The 22756-nt window shown below is 45.2% G+C and overlaps 1 protein-coding gene across 1 annotated transcript in view; it reads left to right on the top strand.

Moving 5' to 3' along the window:
- Positions 1-22692, top strand: part of LOC128063962 (cytochrome P450 2B11-like) — a 33281-nt gene extending 10589 nt beyond the window's left edge. The window contains 7 exon segments of the mRNA XM_052656789.1: positions 11838-11996; positions 11998-12036; positions 12397-12538; positions 14101-14288; positions 14476-14574; positions 20354-20474; positions 22643-22692. Of these exon segments, the coding sequence (XP_052512749.1) occupies positions 11838-11996; positions 11998-12036; positions 12397-12538; positions 14101-14288; positions 14476-14574; positions 20354-20474; positions 22643-22692 (798 nt within the window).
- The last annotated feature ends 64 nt before the right edge of the window (positions 22693-22756 follow it).

Genomic DNA, 22756 nt, shown 5'->3' with positions numbered 1-22756 from the left:
ATAAAGACATTTCTCTCATTTTCATACAAAAAATGAAGTATGAAGTAAAGGTGAAAATCGTCCGTAATTCACCACTAAACCTGACCTATTAGTACTACAGAGGATGGCCTTTACTGGTTCTATTAATATTTGCTCACACACAAAGGTAGGTGGTGGGTAGGTAAATAGATAATAGGTAGGTAACTTAATTAAAAGTAACAAGAAAGGAAGGGAACAGAAAGGAAGAAAAAGAAAGAAAACTCCTTAATTTGTTTCTTGTTAGCTGATCTCATATTTAAAAATATAAGCAAGACTAGAGTGAGATATATGAGACACTTAAGGCACAGAAATGTGAGGAATATTCAGTCCTAGGTTAATCCTGATTCAATACGCATTCCTAGAGTTATTCTGTATTCATCACTTAGGAAATAATTCAGTTTTAGCCACTGACTTGAAATTCACCATATTTGAAGTGATTATCCTCCTCAGGTCTATTTCTGTTCGGGGGTTCTTTTTTTTTTTTTTGGTAATAATCCATATTCACACTGATTTTCCAATCTGTCTTTTTCAGCTATATAATATTCTTTGAATTATTAATATTATACCTGTACATATGTTTTAGTGTTTTCTAGGGGACATTACCCTTCTTTTTTTTTTTTTTTTGGTAACACATTTTATTTTTCTTGAGTGTATTTTAGAATTATTTTGTCAAAGTCCCAAAATATCCCACTGGGATTCTACTAGGATTAATCTAAATTTGTATTTTGATTCTGATGCTTTGCCAAATCTCCATTTTTTATAGTAATGGTTTAGTTGCTAAGTCATGTCTGACTCTTGCGATCCAATGGACTGTAGCCTGCAAGGCTCCTCTGTCCATGGGATTCTCCCGGCAAGAAGACCAGAGTGGATTGCCATGTCATTCTCCAGATCTTCCCGACCCAGGACCCAGGGATCTAACAGGCGTCTCTTATGTTTCCTGCATTGGCAGATGGATTCTTTACCATGAGCACCACCTGAAGCCCATTTTTGATATGTCCTAAGCAGCAGCAGCAGCATAAAAGGCAGTGTGTTCATTTAGTCCTTGTACCACTGCTGGCATCTTGAACTTTTCTAAAACTAGGTTTTGCATATTTTTTGCTAACTTTATTCCTAAGAAACATGGGAGAAGATTGTGGCTATTGTTTGTAGGACCTCTTTGTCAGCTCAGCTGTGGGCTGCTGTAACAAAATGCCGTAGACTGGGTGGCTTAAACAAAAGAAATTTATTTTCTCACAGTTCTGGAAGCCACAAGTCTGCGATCAGGGAGCCAGCATGGTCCAGTTCTGGTGAGGGCTCTTCCTGGTTTGCACACAGCCACTGTCTTGCTGTGGACTCGCAAGCCTGGGGACCGTGGTCTCACTTCTTGTAAGAATGCTCTCCTCTCAGGGAGACCCCACCCTAATGAACTAATTTAAACCTAATTACCTCCCAGATCCCGTCTCAAAATACCGTGGTGGACATCAGGACTGCAACATATATATTTTGGGAGCACAGGCTTCAGTCCAGAGCACTTTTCTAAAGGTATTTCAAATTGTCTTACTAAGTATATCAGAAATCCACTCATCTTTTGGGGTGTGTATTTCTGTCATAATTGAACAAATTCCCTATATTACTTTTATACTTAACAATGTTTCATTTTATTCTCTTGGATTTTCCTAATAACTGATGTTAGCAGCTATAAATGATGACATTTTGACTTAATTGTTTCTTATGTTAAGGTCACATGTCATGTTTTCCCTAATATCAAGGACTAGCCCTTCTGGAATCATGTGAAGCAATAGCACTGATAGTGAGCAATCTTGTCCAAGTCCTAACTTTAAGGAGAATATTTTTATTTTCTCTATGAAGCTGAATGCTGGCTATTGCCTATTCCAGCTATTTTATGGCTAGTCTACCATATATTTTTCTCAACTGTAAATCAAACTTAGGAAATGTTTTTTTCTCCATATTTTACAGTAAATTCTTTTAAAAATTTTAACCAAGATATTACACTGAGTATTCTCAATAATCTTTTCAGCTCTTGTCAGGAGGATCAAATTGTCTTCCTCCTTTGATCGCTTAAAAAATAGTCACTGTCTCAGTGTTGAATCATTCTCTGTTGTAGAAGCAGAACAAGGGAGGCTGGCTGGGTGGGCAGGTTACTTGCTCAAGGCCGGGTAGGAAGTCATGTTCTGTAGAGGTCAGGGTGGGGCTAGGCTGTAATAAATAATCTGAACATCTCAAGAACTTAAAATTAAAAGGTTATTATTTTCCTGCTCATGCAACATGCCCATCCCTGACCATAACAGTCATGTAGAAATGGGAGCTAATGGGGACTCTTTCCTGATATATGAAGAAACAGGGGAAAATGCATGACATGCATAAGTTTAGACCTCATTTCACCAGATAAAGGAAATCCCATCCAAGTTCAATGTGGCAGAGAAGTTTATGCACCAAGAGATTTACTGGGAATACTTAATGAACGAACAGTAATGAACTTTGCCACACACACAAGGCAGCTCTCTGGGCTCCTTTCCTTCCCACGAGACTGCAGGTCAACAAGATGCAGATGAAACTCTTGCTCAACCCAGGAACATGCTGGTCCTTCTCTTGATTACTCTAGTGGACACAGCCTGTGCTGAGGTCGGTCGAGGATATTCAGGGCTCCACTTACATGGTGGACCCATTGGTGATAGTTGACCCCGTGTGGCAGGACGATGTGAGGAGTGGTCATGAGAGTCAGAAAAATGGGTGCAAAGGCGAGCAGGGTGTTATTTAAAGTCTCTATCAATCATGATGTGGGCATGACTAGACTACCTCCATGGGCTGGGGTGTGGGGATTGGGTCTGGGAGGCTGACTCTGTTGACTGCAGATGCGGGGCAGGACCAGGGGGCTGGGAGGAGGGTCAAAGTGACCAGAAGAGTGCGGACACTCAGAAGCTTAGAGCAAGGACTGTGCATCCACTGAGCAGAAGTAGGTCAGTATTTGATCAGCCAAGTCCCCGCCTACCCCAGGGTAGGCCAGAGGTTTCAGCTCCCCTCTACCCCTCTGGGAAGGTCCCCTGGAGGAGGAAATGGCAACCCACTCCAGTACTCTTCCCTGGAAAATCCCATGGACAGAGGACCGCGGGGTTGTGAAGAGTCGGACAGAACTTAGCAACTAACCATCACCAACATAGAATCAGAAGTACTTGACATGTAAATCTATGTAAATGAGCATGCAGATATCCTTAGATTTTCGTGGTGGGGCAACCAACTGCTCTGCAGGGCTCCCCTCATTGACACTCTCTCCCTTACACCCACAGGAAAATGCCTCTGTCTGGATGAGAGTTTGGCTCGCTCCCAGCCCTTCCTCATCTTTACCTCCTTGCTGCAGAACTTCTCCTTAGGGTCTCACAAGGCCCCTGAGGACATTGACCTTACACCAAGGGTGAATGGGCTGGGGTGCTGGGGTCTAGCCCCCACAGGATCCAGGGGAACCCTCAGGAGAAACGGCGTCGGCAAATGATTTAGAGAGAGACATTCAGAAAATGAATATCATGGCATCCACTCCCATCACTTCATGGGAAATAGATGGGGAAACAGTGGAAACAGTGTCAGACTTTAGTTTTTTGGGCTCCAAAATCACTGCAGATGGTGACTGCAGCCATGAAATTAAAAGACGCTTACTCTTTGGAAGAAAAGTTATGACCAACCTAGATAGCATATTCAAAAGCAGAGACATTACTTTGCCAACTAAGGTCCATCTAGTCAAGGCTATGGTTTTTCCAGTAGTCACGTATGGATGTGAGAGTTGGACTGTGAAGAAGGCTGAGTGCCGAAGAATTAATGCTTTTGAACTGTGGTGTTGGAGAAGACTCTTGAGAGTCCCTTGGACTGCAAGGAGATCCAACCAGTCCATTCTGAAGGTGATCAGCCCTGGGATTTCTTTGGAAGGAATGATGCTAAAGCTGAAACTCCAGTACTTTGGCCACATCATGCGAAGAGTTGACTCATTGGAAAAGACTCTGATGCTGGGAGAGATTGGGGGCAGGAGGAGAAGGGGACGACAGAGGATGAGATGGCTGGATGGCATCACTGACTCGATGGACGTGAGTGATCTGAGTGATCTGAGTGAACTCTGGGAGTTGGTGATGGACAGGGAGGCCTGGTATGCTGCGATTCATGGGGTTGCAAAGAGTCGGACATGACTGAGCGATTGAACTGAACTGAACTGAAAGAAAAAATGTTGTAGATAAGGAAATAGAGGAGAGAAAGAGGCTGATATTCCTCTGTTTACACAGAAAGCCAATAAAGCCCCGAGACAAGGAGCTTGCTCTGTTCACGGAGGCCGCAGGTGCCCGCCCGGTCTCCTGAGGGAGTGAAGACGCAGAACGCCTTCCTGTTCAGGTCTTAGAAACCCAGGCAGATAAGTGAATGCAGAGAGCCTCTATGCTTCAAGGGATCAGCCTGAAAAAGAGAGTAAGAGAGAGAAAGAAAAAAAGATAGAAAGACACGGGGTAACCAAGCTTCAGTGAGCGAGGCCCGTTATTTTATTTTCAAAAGGGACTTTTATACCTTGACTTGTACATAGAGGGAAATGAAAAATGCAAGGTCATGCAGAATCAGCCCAAACACTCCAGCAGTTTTGCCCTTATTGAAGCCAGTATTTTTTCTGCATACCTTTTCCACAAATGATGTTGTGTACATTATCTTCTGGCCTTGGAGGCCTGTGGACATTTTATGACCCTCTTTTGATGAAGGCTGCTCAACCAGAAAACTTATTTTCCCTCAAAGTGTTTTTTCTTTATATTTGTAATCTATGTCAGCCTCAGAAAATGCTAAACAGAGTTACTTTTCTCACGGAGCAAAGGTACAGTGTGTTACAAGAAAGAACCAATTAGCTCAAAGGTCTGATGTAGTTAATCTCAAGGCTACACTTGTTTTTCTTACATTCCAACTATGTTAACTAATGCACTGCCAGGTGCACAGTGAATAAGAGATATGGGAACTTAGCAACAAGCATTGGCCCAATAATGAAATCTTACACCAGCACTACTCTAATAGTTTTTAACTCTTTGAAAGGCTCTATGTTTTAGGCTTCCCGTGCCTCTCACAGCTGGGAGGCTGTGAACAATCATATGTGTAGCTGCAAGAGTCTGGATAAACTTGCCAAGCAAGCTAGAATGCTAACAGAGGGGGGTTGATTTGAAATATCCCTCTCATGTCCAGGAGACTTATTAGCTAGAGCCCTAAGTCGATTTTCTCCAGAGAAAAGTGGTCGGGGATAGCCCCCTGTTCATGTCAGGAGAGTTGGACTATACATTCCATGGAATTCTCCAGCCCAGAATACTGGAGTGGGTTGCCTTTCCCTTCTCCAGGGGATCTTCCCAACCCAGGGATTGAACCCAGGTCTCCTGCATTGCAGGGGATTCTTTACTGGCTGAGCCACAAGGGAAACCCAAGAATACCGGAATGGGTAGCCTATCCCTTTAAGAAAGGCACAAAATAGTAAGACAGACAGATTCTGGTTTTGGGATAGATGCTCAAGCTGGTCTAGGGAGCCCCTCGAGTCCTGAAGCCTTGCTTATCAGGTCTCTTCCACATGACTTTGTCATGGCTGGGATGGCCCGTGCTGGCTCCTGGCACTGGGGAGACTGCCCCCTGTGTTCCAGGTCAGCTTCCTGCCCTGTAGGGGAGGGGGAAGGCAAGAAGAGGCTCAGATCCCCTCTGAGTCCTTGCATGCAGCCCTTCTCTCTGTCCAGAATTAATGCATGCAGGCTCCTGACTCCTCCCTGTTCACTCTCTCCTGTGGAAAGTCCCTTCTGTGGTCTCTCCATCATCTAGCCTGCTGTAGTCACCACTCATCCCCAGATGGCTTGTATTGTTGACTGAGGATATTTCAGGATCAAGAAATACCTGCAATATATTAGTGTTACCACCCCACTAGCACAGTCTGGATAACTGAAGCCCCAGAAGAGGACAAGATTTAGACCCAAGCTTACCCAGAGCAGCAGCAGCAGCACGAGGTTTGCTGCCTCTCCTCCTTGTCTCATTTACTCTGCTCACCCCTGCCCTCCTCCTATCTCCTTGAACTGAAATGGCTAGTTCAGCTCTCAGTGCTGTTTTCCTATGTGACTTCAAAATATCTCCCTCCCCTCTCTGATTTTATCCTTTAAAACCGGTGAGACCAAAATAAAGTTCTGTTTTCTCTGGCCAATGGCTGTCTGTGCTCCCTTTGCTCTCTCTCTCTTTCTTTTAGGTAAATTCACATATCTTGACATTAACCATAAAAATTTTAAAGCATACACTTCAATGGTATTTAGTTACAATGTTGTGTAACCATCAATTCTATCTATTCCGAAACATTTTCATAAAAAACTCCATGCCATTAAGATGTCAGTCCCCATTCTTTCCTCCAGTTGACCCCTGACAACCACGACTATGTTTTTGGCTTTTATTTTTCAGATGAATTGATCAATTCTGGAAATTTCATATAAATGGTATCATACATGAAGTGATTGTTATGGCTTTTTCATTTAGCTTAATGTTTTCAAGGTTCATTCACATTTTAGCAGGTATCAGTACTTCATTTCCTTCATGGCTGAATAGTATTGTGTTATGTGGAAATACCACTTTTATGTATTCCTTCATCAGTGGATTGATGTTTGTTTCCACATTTTGGCTATTGTGAATAGAGTTGCTAGGAAGAGTCATGTACATGCTGCCCCATTTTTGTTTCACTCTTTATTGGGGTAATAGAAGGGAGATGTTCTTCCTTTTTTTTTTTTTTTCCAGCAAGGCTTTACTGGGACTCCTCCTGCATATGGGGGACTGGGAACAAGTAACAGGTTCCCTTGCTGAACTTCTGACTAAGGGGGGCGAGCTTGTTCCTTATATGGAGTGAGGGTAGGGGTGTGTCCAGGGGTTAGGTTGTAGGATTGGTTTAGGTGGTTTGCCAACCCCTCTGGTGAGAGTTGGATCATAAAGAAGGCTGAGGGCTGAAGAATTGATTCTTTTGAATTCTGGCACTAGAGAAGACTCTTGAGAGTCCTTTGGACAGCAGGGAGATCAAACCAGTCAATCCTAAGGGAGTGAAGTGAAAGTCACTCAGTTGTGTCCAACTCTTTGTGACCCCGTGGACTATACATTTCATGGAATTCTCCAGCCCAGAATACTGGAGTGGGTAGCCTTTCCCTTCTCCAGGGGATCTTCCCAACCCAGAGACTGAACCCAGGTCTCCTGCATTGAAGGGGATTCTTTACTGGCTGAGCCACAAGGGAAACCCAAGAATACTGGAATGGGTAGCCTATCCCTTTTCCAGCGGATCTTCCTGACCCAAGAATCAAACTGGGGTCTCCTGCATTGCAGGTGGATTCTTTACCAACTGAACTATCATGGAAGCCCAATCCTAAGGGAAATCAACCCTGAATATTCATTGGAAGGACTGATGTTGAAGCTCCAATACTTTGGCCACTTGATGCGAAGAGCCAACTCATTGGAAAAGACCCTGATGCTGGGAAAGATTGAGGGCAAGAGGAGAAGGGGGTGTAAGAGGATGAGGTGGTTAGATAGTATCATTAACTCAATGGACATGAGTTTGAGCAAACTGCCAGATAGTGAAAGACAGGGAAACCTGGTGTGGTGCAGTTCATGGGGTTGCAAAGAGTACTTGGTGACTGAACAACAAATAGTTTGTATATTGTTGCTGGAGGAGAGGTGTGCCCAGGTGCAAGCCCTGAGATGAAGCATCCCAGATCCCAGATCATCCTCATGTCCCCTGACACACTCTAAACTGTTGTTCTTAAGGGGTCAGGGATTGACTGTCTTCTCTTCTGAAACTTCTTCCTGCTGGAGAGACCCTAGCCTTCCCTAGCTGTGTAGAATCCCTCATTGAGTATTCTAGGACCTGTAGGGACCTGGACCACTCTGCTGGAATGGGTTGATTTTCTTGAGTCATCATGAGGTTTAGTTCCAACTATTGGAGCCTAGAAGACACAAACTTAGCCAAACCTTTAAACAAACAGCGGCTGAAAAGGAGAAGAACAACAATACCCTTGAAGGGTCTAGAAAGGAAAGGAACCACATTAACGTTGGAAGGGCTTCCTTAACTGTTGACCAGATGGGGAGGTGATGTCACCCGTTTCAAGAAGCCACTCTGCTTTGGTATATATTTTTGTTAATCTCGAGATTCAAGTTTAATATGTTTCTCTATTTTTATAATGGAAGTTCTGGACCTATTGGTCCCAGATGTCCTTATTGGACCAAAAATTCTTGGTCATAGGTTGACCACAGTAGGGTAGATAACAGAGCGTGAGACATATGTAGGATGAATCTGTATGACTGGGAAAAAAAAGGGTTTAAGAAAATGAAAACCTCCTGCCAGCAAGTTTGTTAAACCTCATAGGATACTAGATACCAAAGTAGAGAATCAGTTTTTAATTTTCTATCCTATATTAAATAACAGGATTGGTGGTTGTTTGTCTGCTGAAGCCTAGCAGCTTGTTGTCAAATTTTCTCCATGTTTGTTTTCACTGATATCTGGGTTGGGAAGATCCCCTGGAAAAAGATACGGCAACCATTCCAGTATGCTTGCCTGGGAAATCCCATGGATAGAGGAGCCTGGAAGGCTACAGTCATGGGGTCTCAAAGAGTTGGACTTGACTCAGCAACTACACACACACACACACACACACACACACACACACACACACACACCTTTAATGGTCATCAGGTCTGTGGCTGTTTTCTTTGCCTCTCGATCTGCCCTGTTTTTTGCTCCCCTGGGTAATTGGTGAATTTTCCTTCTGGTGCCCACAGCAGGGGATAACTACTAGTAGTTTTGGCTCTTGATCCCTTTCTATGAGCTGTAAAATCACAGGTCCATATTTTACAGGGGAATTTTTGCATATAAAAGTCCTCTTTCTTTTCAGATAGTAGCATGGGCATGTAAGACAAGGAAGGTATATTTTGAGTCTCTGTATATATTTATAATCTTTCCTTCCCCTAAGGTTAAGGCTCAGGTTGGGGCTACTAGCTCAGCCCTTTGGGATGAAGTATTACTGATAAAGGTTTTGCTTTTACGAAGTATAAGGGTTCATAATAGCATGGCCTGCCCTCCCAACTCTATCTTTAAGGCAACTACTGACATAAGTAAACCATTCCTCCTCAGGTTTCTCTATGGCCTGGTCAGTAAGATCAGATCCATAGGCATAAACCCAGACAAGAGTTTCAAGGCAGGAATGTGTTAGTTCTGGGGCCAGAGCAGGCATTAGTGTTGCCGGGTTGAGGGTGTGGCAAGTTTTGAAGGTTACATCTGGGAAGTCAAGGAGTAAATCCTGGTATTTAGTAAGGTGGCCTCCAGCTAACGAATGGTGGCCTTTAATTTCCAGAATCCCTTGTACTTGATGAGGGGTCTGGACTTCCAGTGGCTGTCCAAAGGTGGGCTTGTTTGCTTCTTCCACTAATAAAGCAGGGGCAGCTATCACCCAGATTCAGCCACGCCACCCTCAGGCCATGGAATCCAGTTGTTTGGAAAAAACAGCCAATAGGCTTAGGAACTTCTAGCTTTCATACAAGGACCCCCACAGCAGTGCCCTGTTCTTCAGCTTCATACAAGATAAATGGTTTTTTAAATTGGGGAGTGCTACACTTCACGGGGCTTCCCGGGTGGCTCAGTGGGTAAAGCGTCTGCCTCCAAGGAGGGAGACTTGGTTTTGATCCCTGGGTTGGGAAGATCCCCTGGAGAAAGAAATGGCAACCCACTCCAGTACTCTTGCCTGGAAAATCCCATGGACTGAGAAGCCTGGTAGGTCGCAAAGAGTCGGACACGACTTAGCGACTTCACTTTACTTCACACTTCATGGGAAATAGATGGGGAAACAGTGTCGGACTTTATTTTTTTGGGCTCCAAAATCACTGCAGATGGTGACTGCAGCCATGAAACTAAAAGATGCTTACTCCTTGGAAGGAAAGTTATGACCAACCTAGATAGCATTTTCAAAAGCAGAGACATTACTTTGCCAACAAAAGTCCATCTAGTCAAGGCTATGGTTTTTCCTGTGGTCATGCATGGATATGAGAGTTGGACTGTGAAGAAAGCTGAGCACCAAAGAATTGATGCTTTTGAACTGTGGTGTTGGAGAAGACTCTTGAGAGTCCCTTGGACTGCAAGGAGATCCAACCAGTTCATTCTAAAGGAGATCAGTCCTGGGTGTTCTTTGGAAGGACTGATGCTAAAGCTGAAACTCCAGTACTTTGGCTACCTCCTGAGAAGAGTTGACTCATTGGAAAAGACTTTGATGCTGGGAGGGATTGGGGGCAGGAGGAGAAGGGGACGACAGAGGATGAGATGGCTGGATGGCATCATCAACTCAATGGACATGAGTTTGGGTGAACTCCAGGAGTTGGTGATGGACAGGGAGGCCTGGCATGCTGCGATTCATGGGGTTGCAAAGAGTCGGACACGACTGAGCGACTGAACTGAACTGAACTGATGTCTTAAAAAAAAATTCTCCTGAGGACTTCCCTGGTGGTCCAGTGGTTAAGACTCTGTGCTTCCACTGCAGGGCGCAGGTTCAATCCATGGTCAAGGAACTAACATCCCATACAAAATTTTCTCCCAGATTATAAAGCAACATGCTCCTCTTTTAAGGCAAAATAATAGGGACTTGCTTGGTGGTCCATTGGTTTAGAATCCACCTGCCAATGCAGGAGACATGCGTTCAATCCCTGTTCTGGGAAGATTCTTATGCCTTGTGGCAATGAAGGCGGTGTGCCACAAGCGACCACTGAAGCCAAGTTCCTGGAACCCGTGCTGCACAAGAGAAGCCACCACAATGAGAAGCCTGAGCACCACAACCAGAGTAGCCCCAATTTCCCACAATTAGAGAAAAGTTGGCGCACAGCATGGAAGACCAGCACCACCAAAAATAAATAAAGAAATAATAAAAATAAAACAGAGTAATAAAGCTTCTCTTTCTCAACTAACCTGGAAATACCTCTGTGGTACATTAAGCTAAAAGGTAAACTTGAGAAAGTCTGACTGGCTGTTGTTCTCAACTGGGAGTGCGGGCCAGAGTCACATGAATGAATGTCACAAATACAAATTCCCGTGACCTCCTAGCGGACAGTCAGATCCGGAAAAGCTGGAAGGACGTTCAGGTGAGTATTTGCACAAGGCCAACACAGGGTTTCATTTTTCTCCTCTCACAGGGAATCAAAAGTCTGGAAGGAAATCTGCCAAACAGTTAACCATGGTTATCTCTAGAAGGACAGGTGAAGGAGGAGTTTTACCTCAGACTTTATACAATTTTGCATTTTTTTTTTTTTGCAATTGTTGACAAGTTAGGTATTATATTTCTCTGTAAGCCAAACACAGAGATATGCTCTTAAATACATAAATCGTCTTTAGTCAGCAAATTTATCCTGTGTAACCATTATGTTATCAACATCCGACACAGCAAAGAAGATGCAAGAGGTGGAAAGAGACAGAGAGAGGGGCAGGGCAGAGGGTGGATGAGAAGGAGACACAGGGAGATGAGGAGAGGTGGAAAGGAGAGGGAGAGAGGCAGGGCAGAGACCAACAAAAAGACATGAGGAGAGGGGGAAAGATGCAGAAAGAGGAAAATGTGAGAATAAGAGATCAAAGGAGACACAGAAGCAGTGAGTGAGGGACTCAGAGACACCGAGACAGAGGGAAACACAGACATAGAGAGATGGAGACAGAGACAGAGAGATGGAGAGGGAGACAGAGGGAGACAGAGATCTCCTGTGAAGGTTCTGGGGGCCAGGAGGGCTGCCCTCCCTGTGACCTGCTAGCTCAGCCCCGGGAGGACCTCATGGCCCCTTCTCTCTCGCAGTGGTTCAAGCTCTACTCTGACTTCCTGAAGTTCCTTCCTGGCGCTCACAGGCAAGTCTACAAAAACCTACAGGAAGTCAACACCTTCATCGACCACAGTGCGGAGAAGACCCGTGAATCCCCGGACCCCAATGTGCCCCCCTACTTCCACCCTGCTCCTCCCAGACTTCATCGACTCCTACCTGCTCTGCTTGGATGCAGTGGGATTCAGGAGAGGCAACGGGGGGGCGGGCGGGGAGGAGAAAAAGACGCGGGGTGAGAAGAGAGGAGAAAGGAGTAGAAGAATCGGGTGGGGGAGATTCTGAAGGGGAAAAACATTAGCAGCTGGTGAAGAGTTACAGAGGCAGAAAGAAGCTGAGGGAGGAAGGGGACAAATACACCGAAGAGATGGAGAGACGGATTGAAACCAAGCAAGGATGAGGCGGGAGAGAGATGGTTGAGCACAGAGGAAAGGAAAAAGGACGACGTGAGACCCAGAAAGAGGTGGAGGAACCCAGAGACATGTATGTGCAGCAGGGCCCCAGTCTCTCCTGATGTGAACCTTGCGCTTGTGGACCCAGGAGAAGTCCAACCCCAACAGCAAGTGCCACGAGCACAACCTCATCATCACTGCTCTGTTGCTCTTCTTCCCTGGCCCTGAGACCACCAGCACCACACTCCGCTATGGATTCCTGTTCATACTCATATACCTCCACATTGCAGGTGGGCGGACGGGGGACAGCCATTTGGGGGAGGGGCGTTCTGACCCCTCTGGGGGCTGCAGAAATGGGTCTAGTGGTCTTCTGTGAACCAGAAAGGCAGTGTTCCCCTCTTATACCAGGAGCACTGTAGGGTTTCTTTCCCTCTTTGGCCGTACCCTATAGCAAGAAAATCATATTTTCCCCACCAGGGATTGAACCCATGCCCCCTGCATTGGAAGCTCAAAGGCTTAACTACTGGACCACCAGGGAAGTCCTGGAGCACTGTAGGTTCTGAATGACTCCAAAACTAAGCCAGCCTAGTTGGTGGATGGATGAATGAAGAATCTGCCAATGTGGGGAGTTCCTTGGTGGTCCAGTGGTTAGGACTCAGCGCTTTCACTGTCTTGGCCCCAGGTTCAATCCCTGGCAGAGGAACTAAGATCCTGGAAGCAGAACAGCAAGGCTAAAAAGAGAGAGAAGCTGTCAATGTCTTTTCCTCCATCACTTAAGGATGGACCCATCCATTTATCCATCTGTCTATTCTTTCATTCATCAATTAAACTAATTCAACATCAGATTCTTTCATCTATGATTCATCTAAGGACATGAACTTCCATTCTTTATTTGGATAAATTGATTCCTCTGTTGACCTTTTAAAATAATTATTCACTGAATGAATACATTGATACATTGGTCCCTTTATTCATTCATTCATCCACATAGTTTTCTAAAACTAGGTAACATACCTTAATCCTTCCATCATCCAGTTTTTCAATTCATCCTTCGTCCAATCTTTCTTTTGATTTATGTACTTAGTAATTGACTCCTTTATTCACCCTTTGTTTATATATCTATTATTCAATCCATCTAACCACCCACTGATTCCTCTTATTTATTCCTTTAAAACAATTCATTCACTTTATTCTTCCATAAATTTAACCATCCACCATTCATGTGGTTTACTGGTTAATCATGTTCATTTATTTATTTGTCTATGGATTATTAATTAATAAATGACTAATTAATTGATCTTTGATAAGGAAATATATCCACTTATTAATATTCTTCTATTCACCAGTCTTTCCATTTATGAATTGACCCACTGCTTGACTGATTGATGTATTCGTTTATTTTTCCAATTGTTTGTGGGTTAATTCACTGATCTGTTTTATTATTATATTCCTGAGGACCTAGCACATTGGCACATCTATAATACACGCATGATAAATATTAGTTCTTAGAGGAGGAGTTTCAACAGGTTCATACCTTGAGTTCTCAGTCTGAAATTCTGAGCAAAACTGGGCTGCACATGTGTGTGCATGCTTGCCTGTGCATGTTGGGAGAGTATCCATAACATTCATTAGATATCAATGGGTGAGAAATCTTACAGTTTTCCCACTTCGCCTCCTGCCACAAGCTCGTTACTCAGAGGGGTGTCAATGATCTAACAATCTCCTATAGGTTTTTCTGCTTTCATTGGCTTGGAAATGAATGGGCCAATGTTCTGTGTTCCAACATAGAAAGCAGTGTTCCTGGAGAAATGTCTCTATAAACAACGTTCATTGGTCCCACGCTTCTGTGCAGAGAGAATCCACAAGGAGATTGATCAGGTGATTGGCTCATATTGCCCTCCAGCCCTGGATGACAGAGCCCAAATGCCACACACGGATGCAGTCATCTATGAGATTCAGAGATTTGCGGACCTCATCCCCATTTGCGTGTCCCACATGGTCACTAAAGACGCTCTTTTCCGAGGGTACATCCTCCTGAGGGTACAGCACCTTACTGGGCTCCCATATCTCCTTTGTGTGAGCCTCCTACAACAACTCTTTTGGTGGATCACTCACTCTTGTTTCATTATGTCTGGGGGTGGGTTGGAGAGGAAATGGAAGTATCTTTTATTTATTTATTTATTTATTTTTTTGGAAGTATCTTTTAATCTTGTGACACTCCCCTCAGGGCACAGCAGTCTATCCCATCCTGAGCTCTGCTCTCCATGATCCGGGTTACTTTGAAAAACCAGATGCCTTCAACCCTGACCACTTTCTGTTTGCTTGTGTTTGTTTCTTAAATTTTTGGGCCACTCTGTGGGGCATAAGGGATCTTGGTTCCCTGACTAGGGATTGAACTGGCGCCCCCTGCATTGGAAGTGTAGAGTCTTAACCGCCAACGTGGTCCCCCTGACCACATTCAGGATGCCAATAAAAGTAGGCTGGACCTGCATTCCAGAGTACAGGTGCCATGGTCTCCTTGAGACAAACAGAGGTCTTAGTTCATGGGGCAGTTAGCTTACACCAGTTGCTTTACCTGTATTCACCCATCTCATCTTCACTACAAGCCTAGAGGGGGCTGGAGAAGTGAGATCACATCCAAAGGCACATCTTGGGAAGATAGACCTTGGGCAATTATTTTTAACCTCTTGATTGGTGGGTCGCCATTTTCTCCTCCAGGGTATCTTCCGGACACAAGGATCGAACCTGCATCTCTTCTGCATTGAGCAGGCACATTCTTTATCACTGAGCCACCTGGGAAGCTCCACACACATTGGTATCAAATATCTGTTGAGCACTATGCTGATCCCAAATATTTTATTGGGGTTTGAGGGTAGTGCAGCAGATAAGTCACATAGAAACAGTTTTTGCCCCAGGAAATTTACAGTCCAGTAGGGAAGATGAGCATAAGTCATGGTCACAAAATAACATAATTAAATGACTGCTTGCAATATGCTTAAAACTGCTTGGCTAAAGTACGTGCTCAGAGGGCAACTCTTTTTTTTTTTTTAACTTTTCATTTTTTTAATAATAATTTTCTTTCTTTCTTTCTTTTTTTGGCCATGCTGGGTCTTCTGTTGATGGCCAGGCTTTTCTCCAGTTGCGGCGAGCAGGGGATAGCGGCAGTACTTGAGTTTCTCATCGTGGTGGTTTCTCTTGTTGCAGACCATGGGCTCTAAAGTGCATGGGCTTCAGTAGTTGCAGCACAGCGGGCTCAGTAGCTGCGGCTCCTGGGCCCTGGAGCACCGGCTCAGCGGTTGTGGTGCATGGGTATCGTTGCTCCGAGGCATGCGGGATTGTCCCACATCAAGGATCGAACCCATGTCTCCCGTGCTGGCAGGCAGACTCTTTACCAGTGAGCCACTAGGAAAGCCCAAGGGCAACTCTTTTTCAGATAATTAATCGTAATTATGATAAGTGTTCTAAAGCTGGCTTTGGGAACATAAAATAGGAAATACTTACTCCCCCTGGTGGGTCGGTGAAGAAAAGCTTGCCTGAAGCAGGGGCTTCTAAGCTATGACATCATGGAGGAGTATCAGCCAGCCACCGGAAGACGTGTTCCTTCAGAAGGAGAAGCGAGGGCAGAGCCTGCAGGTGGACACGGCATGGCTCATTTTAGAAAGTAGAACTCTGGAAGACCTGGTTACAGAAGTCGTGTCCAACTCTGCGACCCCATGGACTATAGGCTACCAGTCTTCTCCGGCCGTCCATGAAATTTTCCAGGCAAGAATACTGGAGTGGGTTGTCATTTCCTTCTCCAGAAGATAGCAGTGAAGAGCTCAGCTGGGCGGGGCCTTGACACGGGGAGGAGTCTGGATGTGTCCTGCCTGCCAGGGAGGGGCTGGGGGGGGGCGGGGGGGGGATTTGGCGGGGGGGGGGGGGTGGGGGGGGGTGGGGGGGGGGAGTCGGGAGGATCTTGACCTGCTCTGGCTTCTCTCTCTCCCCATTCTCCACTCTTTGACCCCATCCAGAGAAAATTCCAATGCCCAGAGTCCTTCTTCTTGGGGAGAAAGGTAGACCCCAGCATCATGTCCCTAATCTTGAATCGCACAGGTAACTTCAGTGACCTGGGACTCCTAGCTTCTTGCAATGCAATGGCCTCTTCCCTCATTTCATCTTCATGACAGTCAGGCGACACGTGGGGTGGGGGAGCTGAGGGCCAATTTCTCCATCCATGAGTCCTTTCTGAAGTTTAGAGAATGACAGATGTGGCAACTAAACAGACACAGACAGATAAGGACAAAGAGGTGAGGAACACAGAGAAAGACAGGAGAGATGATGGCAGAAAGAGAGTGAATGTGAGATAATAGAAGAAGGTGGAGGGTGAAGTGAAGCAAAGTGAAAGTCGCTCAGTCGTGTCTGACTCTTTGTGACCAGTCCATGGAATTCTCCAGGCCAGAATACTGGAGTGGGTAGCCTTTCCCTTCTCCAGGGGATCTTTCCAACTGAGGGATCGAACCCAGGTCTCCTGCATTGCAGGCAGATTCTTTACCAGCTGAGCCACAGGGGAAGCCCAAGATGGAAGGTGGAGGAGGAATAAAAGGTAGGGAAACAGAGTAAGACAGAGAGAGGAAAAGAGAAAGTGATATAAGGAGCAATGAAGAAACACTGATGGAGAGAAGAGGGAACTACACAGGAATACTGAAAAATGAGAGAGCACTGCAGAGAGGATCAGACCTGCACAGACAGACAAAGGGAGTTAAACAAGATTCGCAAGGACAAGGAAGAGGAACAAGGAAGAGAAAAAGAGAAGACAGACAGAGGAACAGTGCCTGGCAGGAAGTACAGCCATATAAAAATACTGCGGAGATCGCCATGGGCAGAGAGAAAGAGCCAAAGGGTGTCCAGTTGCAAAGCCCCAGGGATGGGGAGGACCGACTGGGAGGAAGCAGAAGTCAGGCTGTTTTGGGAGAGCCTGGTTGCAGAACCAGTTACTGGAGATGAATCAGCTGGGAGCTCCATTCCGAATATTCACAAGCTTTTGTATCCTAACCTGTAAATGTGCCTAGAAGATGTGGGTTAAGTGTAACTTGAAAAATTTTAACAAGCACTAACTTCTTTACCTTCATAATAGCCCTGCAAGATAGGTGCTGTTCTTCACACGTTAGGCATGACAGGCATCAAAAACATCAAGTCAGAAATACGCACCTGCCTATATGTGGAGGCTTCCCAGGTGGCACAGTGGTAAAGAATCAGCCTGCAAATGCAGGAGATGCAAGGGATGCAGGTTTATCCCTGGGTTGGGAAGATCCCCTGGAGTAGAAAATGCAACCCGCCATTTTCTCTTTTTAAAAAAATAATTTATTTTATGGAGGCTAATTACTCTACAATATTGTAGTGGTTTTTGCCATACATTGACATGAATCAGCCATGGGTATACCTATGTTCCCCTTCCTGAACCCCCCTCCCACCTCCCTCCCCATCCTATCCCTTAGGGTCATCCCAGTGCACCAGCCCTGAGCACCCCGTCTCATGCATTGAACCTGGACTGGCGATCTGTTTCACATATGATAACATACATGTTTCAATGTTATTCTCTCAAATCATTTCACCCTCGCCTTCTCCCACAGAGTCCAAAAGTCTGTTTTTTACATCTGTGTCTCTTTTGTTGTCTCGCATATAAGGTCATCGTTACCATCTTTCTAAATTCCATATATGTGCATTAGTACGCTGTATTGGTGTTTTTCTTTCTGACTTACCTCACTCTGTATAATAGGCTCCAGTTTCATCTACCTCATTAGAACTGATTCAAATGCACTCTTTTTAATAGCTGAGTAATATTCCATTGTATATATGTGCCACAGCTTTCTTATCCATTCATCTGCCGATGGACATCTAGGTTGCTTCCATGTCCTGGCTATTACAAACAGTGCTGCAATGAACACTGGGATACACATCTTTTTAAATTCTGGTTTCCTTGGTGTGTATGCCCAGCAGTGGGTTGCTGAGTAATATGGCAGTTCTATTTCCAGTTTTTTAAGGAACCTCCACACTGTTCTCCATAGTTGCTGTACTAGTTTCCATTCCCACCAACAGTGTGAGAGGGTTCCCTTTTCTCCACACCCTCTCCAGAATTTATTGTTTGTAGAGTTTTGGATAGCAGCCATTCTGACCAGTGTGAGATAGTACCTCATCGTGATTTTAATTTGCATTTCTCTGATAATGAGTAATGTTGAGCATCTTTTCATGTGCTTGTTAGCCGTCTGTATGTCTTCTTTGGAGAAATATCTGTTTAGTTCTTTGGCCCATTTTTTGATCAGGTTGTTTATTTTTGTGGAATTGAGCTGCACGAGCTGCTTGTATATTTTTGAGATTAATTCTTTGTCAGTTGCTTCGTTTGCTATTATTTTCTCCCATTTTGAAGGCTGTCTTTTCACCTTGCTTATAGTTTCCTTCGTTGTGCAAAAGCTTTTAAGTTTAATTAGGTCCCATTTGTTTATTTTTGCTTTTATTTCCATTACTCTGGGAGGCGGGTCATAGAGGACCCTGCTGTGATTTATGTCAGAGAGTGTTTTGCCTGTGTTTTCCTCTAGGACTTTTATAGTTTCTGGTCTTATGTTTAGATCTTTAATCCATTATGAGTTTATTTGTTGGGGTCCTTTTAATGGACCGGGACCTGGTGGTCCAGAGGTGACGATAAGAGAGTGAAAGAGAGAAAGAGGCTGAGACTCCCTGGTTTATGCAGAAAACCAATAAAGTCCTTGACACAGGACTTGCGTCTCTCACGAAGGCACCAGGCACCCTCTCGAGGGTGGGGTGGTGAAGGCACAGGGCACTTTTTGAGAGAGTCTTAGAAGCCCGGGCAGGAGAGTGAGCAAGACAGGTCTCTGCATTCTAAGGAATCAGCCAAAGAGAGTCAGAGAGAGAGAGAAAGAAAGAAAGAAAGAAAGACATGGGGACCCAAGCTCTGATGGAGCAAAGGTGCTTTAATTATTTCTCTGTGAGTATATAAAGGCTGTGGTACAAGAAGTTTCTTTCGTCAATTATAAAGATCAGAAAACCAAACGTACAGTAACCGTTACCAAGGGAACAAGGGATGATGATGGTCACAAGGTCAGGAGACAATTCATATCTCAAGAAAGGGGATCAAGACTAAGCAGTTTTGTCATAAAGAGAATGTTTACTAAAGGAGATTCAAGCCTGTCTCACACAATGACCCCCGTTCCTGGGAGCAGCATGCTGTTCCACTGAAAAAGAAACAAAGGACTTGTGAGAAACAGCACGAGGAATCCTCCTGTTAAACATTCCCAGACATTTATTTTTGTATATGGTGTTAGAAAGTGTTCCAGTTTCATTCTTTTACAAGTGGTTGACCAGTTTTCCCAGCACCCCTTGTTAAAGAGATTGTCTTTTCTCCATTGTATATTCTTGCCTCCTTTGTCAAAGATAAGGTGTCCAGAGGTGCGTGGATTTATCTCTGGGCTTTCTATTTTGTTCCATTGATCTATATTTCTGTCTTTGTGCCAGTACCATACTGTCTTGATGACTGTAGCTTTGTAGTATAGTCTGAAGTCAGGCAGCAACCTGCCACTTTCTAATGATATTCATGCCTGGAAATGAAATGGTATTCATGCCTGGAAAATCCCATGGAGAGAGGAGCTTAGTGGGCTACGGTCCATGGGGTTGCAAAGAGTTGGACATGACAGAGAATACGCACACACACCTATGTGCAGGCAGATGTGTGTGCATGCACAGGCACACACACACACACACACACACACACACACACGCAGCAATATCTTGTTATATTCTGTGGGGCTGCAGAACTCTTCGGAAATTGAACAGAAGCTACAAACTCTGTCCTGGAAAAATGAGCAAGGTACATCACCCAATGACTTGCAACTGCTTTCAAAGGATTTGGGAGTCCTCTACCAGTCTACTGTAACTGGAAGTTAAAGGCTAATCCCATACAAATCTATGGCAATGGACAGAGATGTCTGGGCTTTGGGGTGTGACAGGGCAAAGAACGTGCATGCATCCTGTGCCCACATTGTGAACTTCTGTTCTGTGCTAGTGAAGGCATTGCTTGCACAGACTTATTCCTCTTCTTCACCATCACCCTCCAGAACTTCTCTGTGGCCAGTCCCATGACCTCTGAGGACATTGACCAGACTCCCCAGGAGAATGGAGTGGGCAGAGTGTCCCCAGTCTACAAGATCCAGTTCCTGCACCATCGAAGGAAGGAAGGTGATCAAAGATACCAGGGTCATGTGTGTTCCCACCTCTGCAGAGAGTGGCTGCTGGACTCTCTCCCTGTCTTCCTGCCTCTGAGGAGCCTGTGCTGTGATTCAGCATCCCTCCCCTCCATGGATGACACCTCCATGGCGAAATCCCATCTACATCTCACCTCCTTCTGTCTTTCTGCAACTTGGCTCAGGATCTCTCTGCACTTCTGTCTCCAAGGCTACAGCTCACCCTGAGTGACTTCTCCCCTCTTGAGAATAGCCACAGCCTCCCTTTCTCAACTCCTTGGGCTCCATGATCTGTGCATCCATGAGTTCACTTGAGTCCTTTCAGTAGCCGCATGCAGTGGATAAAGTGATCATGCCCATCATACAGATGAGTAAACAGAGGCCATGCAATGGCCAGCTTGGTCCAAGGTCACCTGGCTAGTGAGTGGAGAAGCGAGATTCACACTCTGGGTCCCTGGCTCTTGAACTCAAACTCTTTACACAACTCCTTTCTGTCCCCAGGATAGAGTTTAAAATGAAGATGAAGTTCACATCTGGTAACAAACCAGTTTAAAGTGTATAATGAGGTGGCATTTAGTTCATTCACAATCCTGGCCATCACCAGCCCTATCTAGTTCCAAACATTTTCATCACCCAGAAGAAGACCCAGTACCCATTAGCAGTCAATTCCCATTTGCCCTTGCGCTCAGCCCTTGACAGCACCAAATGCTTGCTATCTCCATGGATTTGCTATTTTGCACATTTCATATAAGCAGATCATAAAATGTGTGGTCTTTCATGTCTGGCTTCTTTCACTTAGTGTGGTGATTTTGTGGTACATTGACACTGTAGACCATAGGGGTACACAGAGTGGACCCCCCACTTTTTCATCTTCCTGCCTCTCCCACCTCCTTCCATCCATGAAGGCCCCATCAGCCCATGCCCCCTGAGCTGTGTAGCTCTATATAGGGATCTTGAGTCCCTGTCAGTTCAGTTCAGTCACTCAGTCATGTCTGACTCTTTGTGGCCCCAGGGACTGCAGTATGCCAAGCTTCCCTGTCCATCATCAACTCCCGGAGCTTACTCAAACTCATATCCATTGAGTTGGTGATGCCATCCAACCATCTCATCCTGTATTGTCCCCTTCTCCTGCCTTCAATCTTTCTTATCATCAGGGTCTTTTCCAGTGAGTTAGTTCTTCGCATCAGGTGGCCAGAGTATTGGAGCTTTAGGTTCAGCATCAGTCCTTCCAAAGAATATTCAGGCCTGATTTCCTTTAGGATTGACTGGTTTGACCTCCTTGCCTATATTTCCCTCCTAATGCCCTGCCACCCAAATAATCTGAAGCCTGACATCTCTGGGGCAGGTGATGATCCCTGCCAGCTTAGTTGTGAACCGTTTATTGTCAGGTCACTAAAAAGCCTTGGAAAAGTGAGAATTCTCTTTCACATCTCCACGCCTGTTCCTTGAGGGGAAACCTGTTGTCTTAGTCATCACTCTTCTCTCAAGACCTAGAGAAGTGTGTAACAGATGACAGGCATCTAAAATATTTGCTGACTGGGCTTCCATGGTGATCCGGTGGCTAAGATTCTATGCTTCCACTCTAGGGGACTGGGTTACACCCCTGGCTGGGGAAAATCCCACATGCCATGATGTGTGGCAAAATAACATAAGGTAAAATAAAATAAAATTTTCCATGGGGAAAAAATGAATGAGTCAAGAAACCCATTGGGGCTTCCCTGGTCCCTCAGTGGTAAAAGAATCTGCCTCCCAATGCAGGAGACGTGGGTTCGATCCCTGGTCCAAGGAGATCCCACAATCTCCTTGGTGGAGTGATAAGCCTGTGCACCACCGCTATTGAGACTCTGTTCTAGAGCCCAGGAGCTGCGACTACTGAACCCACGTATCGCTGCTACTGAAGCCTGCATGCCTCGAATCCAAGCTCCCCAACAAGAGAGGACACCGCAGTGAGAAGACCCCTGCATTGCCACCTCCGCCCCTCAACCCTTGCCCCTGCTTGCTGCAACTAGAGAAAAGAAGTGCAGCAACGGATCCAGAACAGCCAAAAATAAATAAATAAATAAAATCATATATGTAAAAAAATACAACCCTCCAAACCCAGACCACACGGAGTTAGGTCTCCCATCAGACCCCACCTCCTCCTCCACACCTCACTCTTCACAGATGCCCATCCCCAGCGGGCACAGGACACCCCACTTCTGCTGGCCAGCTAACCTCCGTCCCTCATGATGCAATGCCACAAACCCATAAAACTGTCTGAGAGCTGTCCTTGTGGTG

This window comes from Budorcas taxicolor, chromosome 18 (assembly GCF_023091745.1).
Source record: "Budorcas taxicolor isolate Tak-1 chromosome 18, Takin1.1, whole genome shotgun sequence".
Classification (NCBI taxonomy): Eukaryota; Metazoa; Chordata; class Mammalia; order Artiodactyla; family Bovidae; genus Budorcas; species Budorcas taxicolor.
This window is presented reverse-complemented; position numbering and strand designations above follow the sequence as displayed.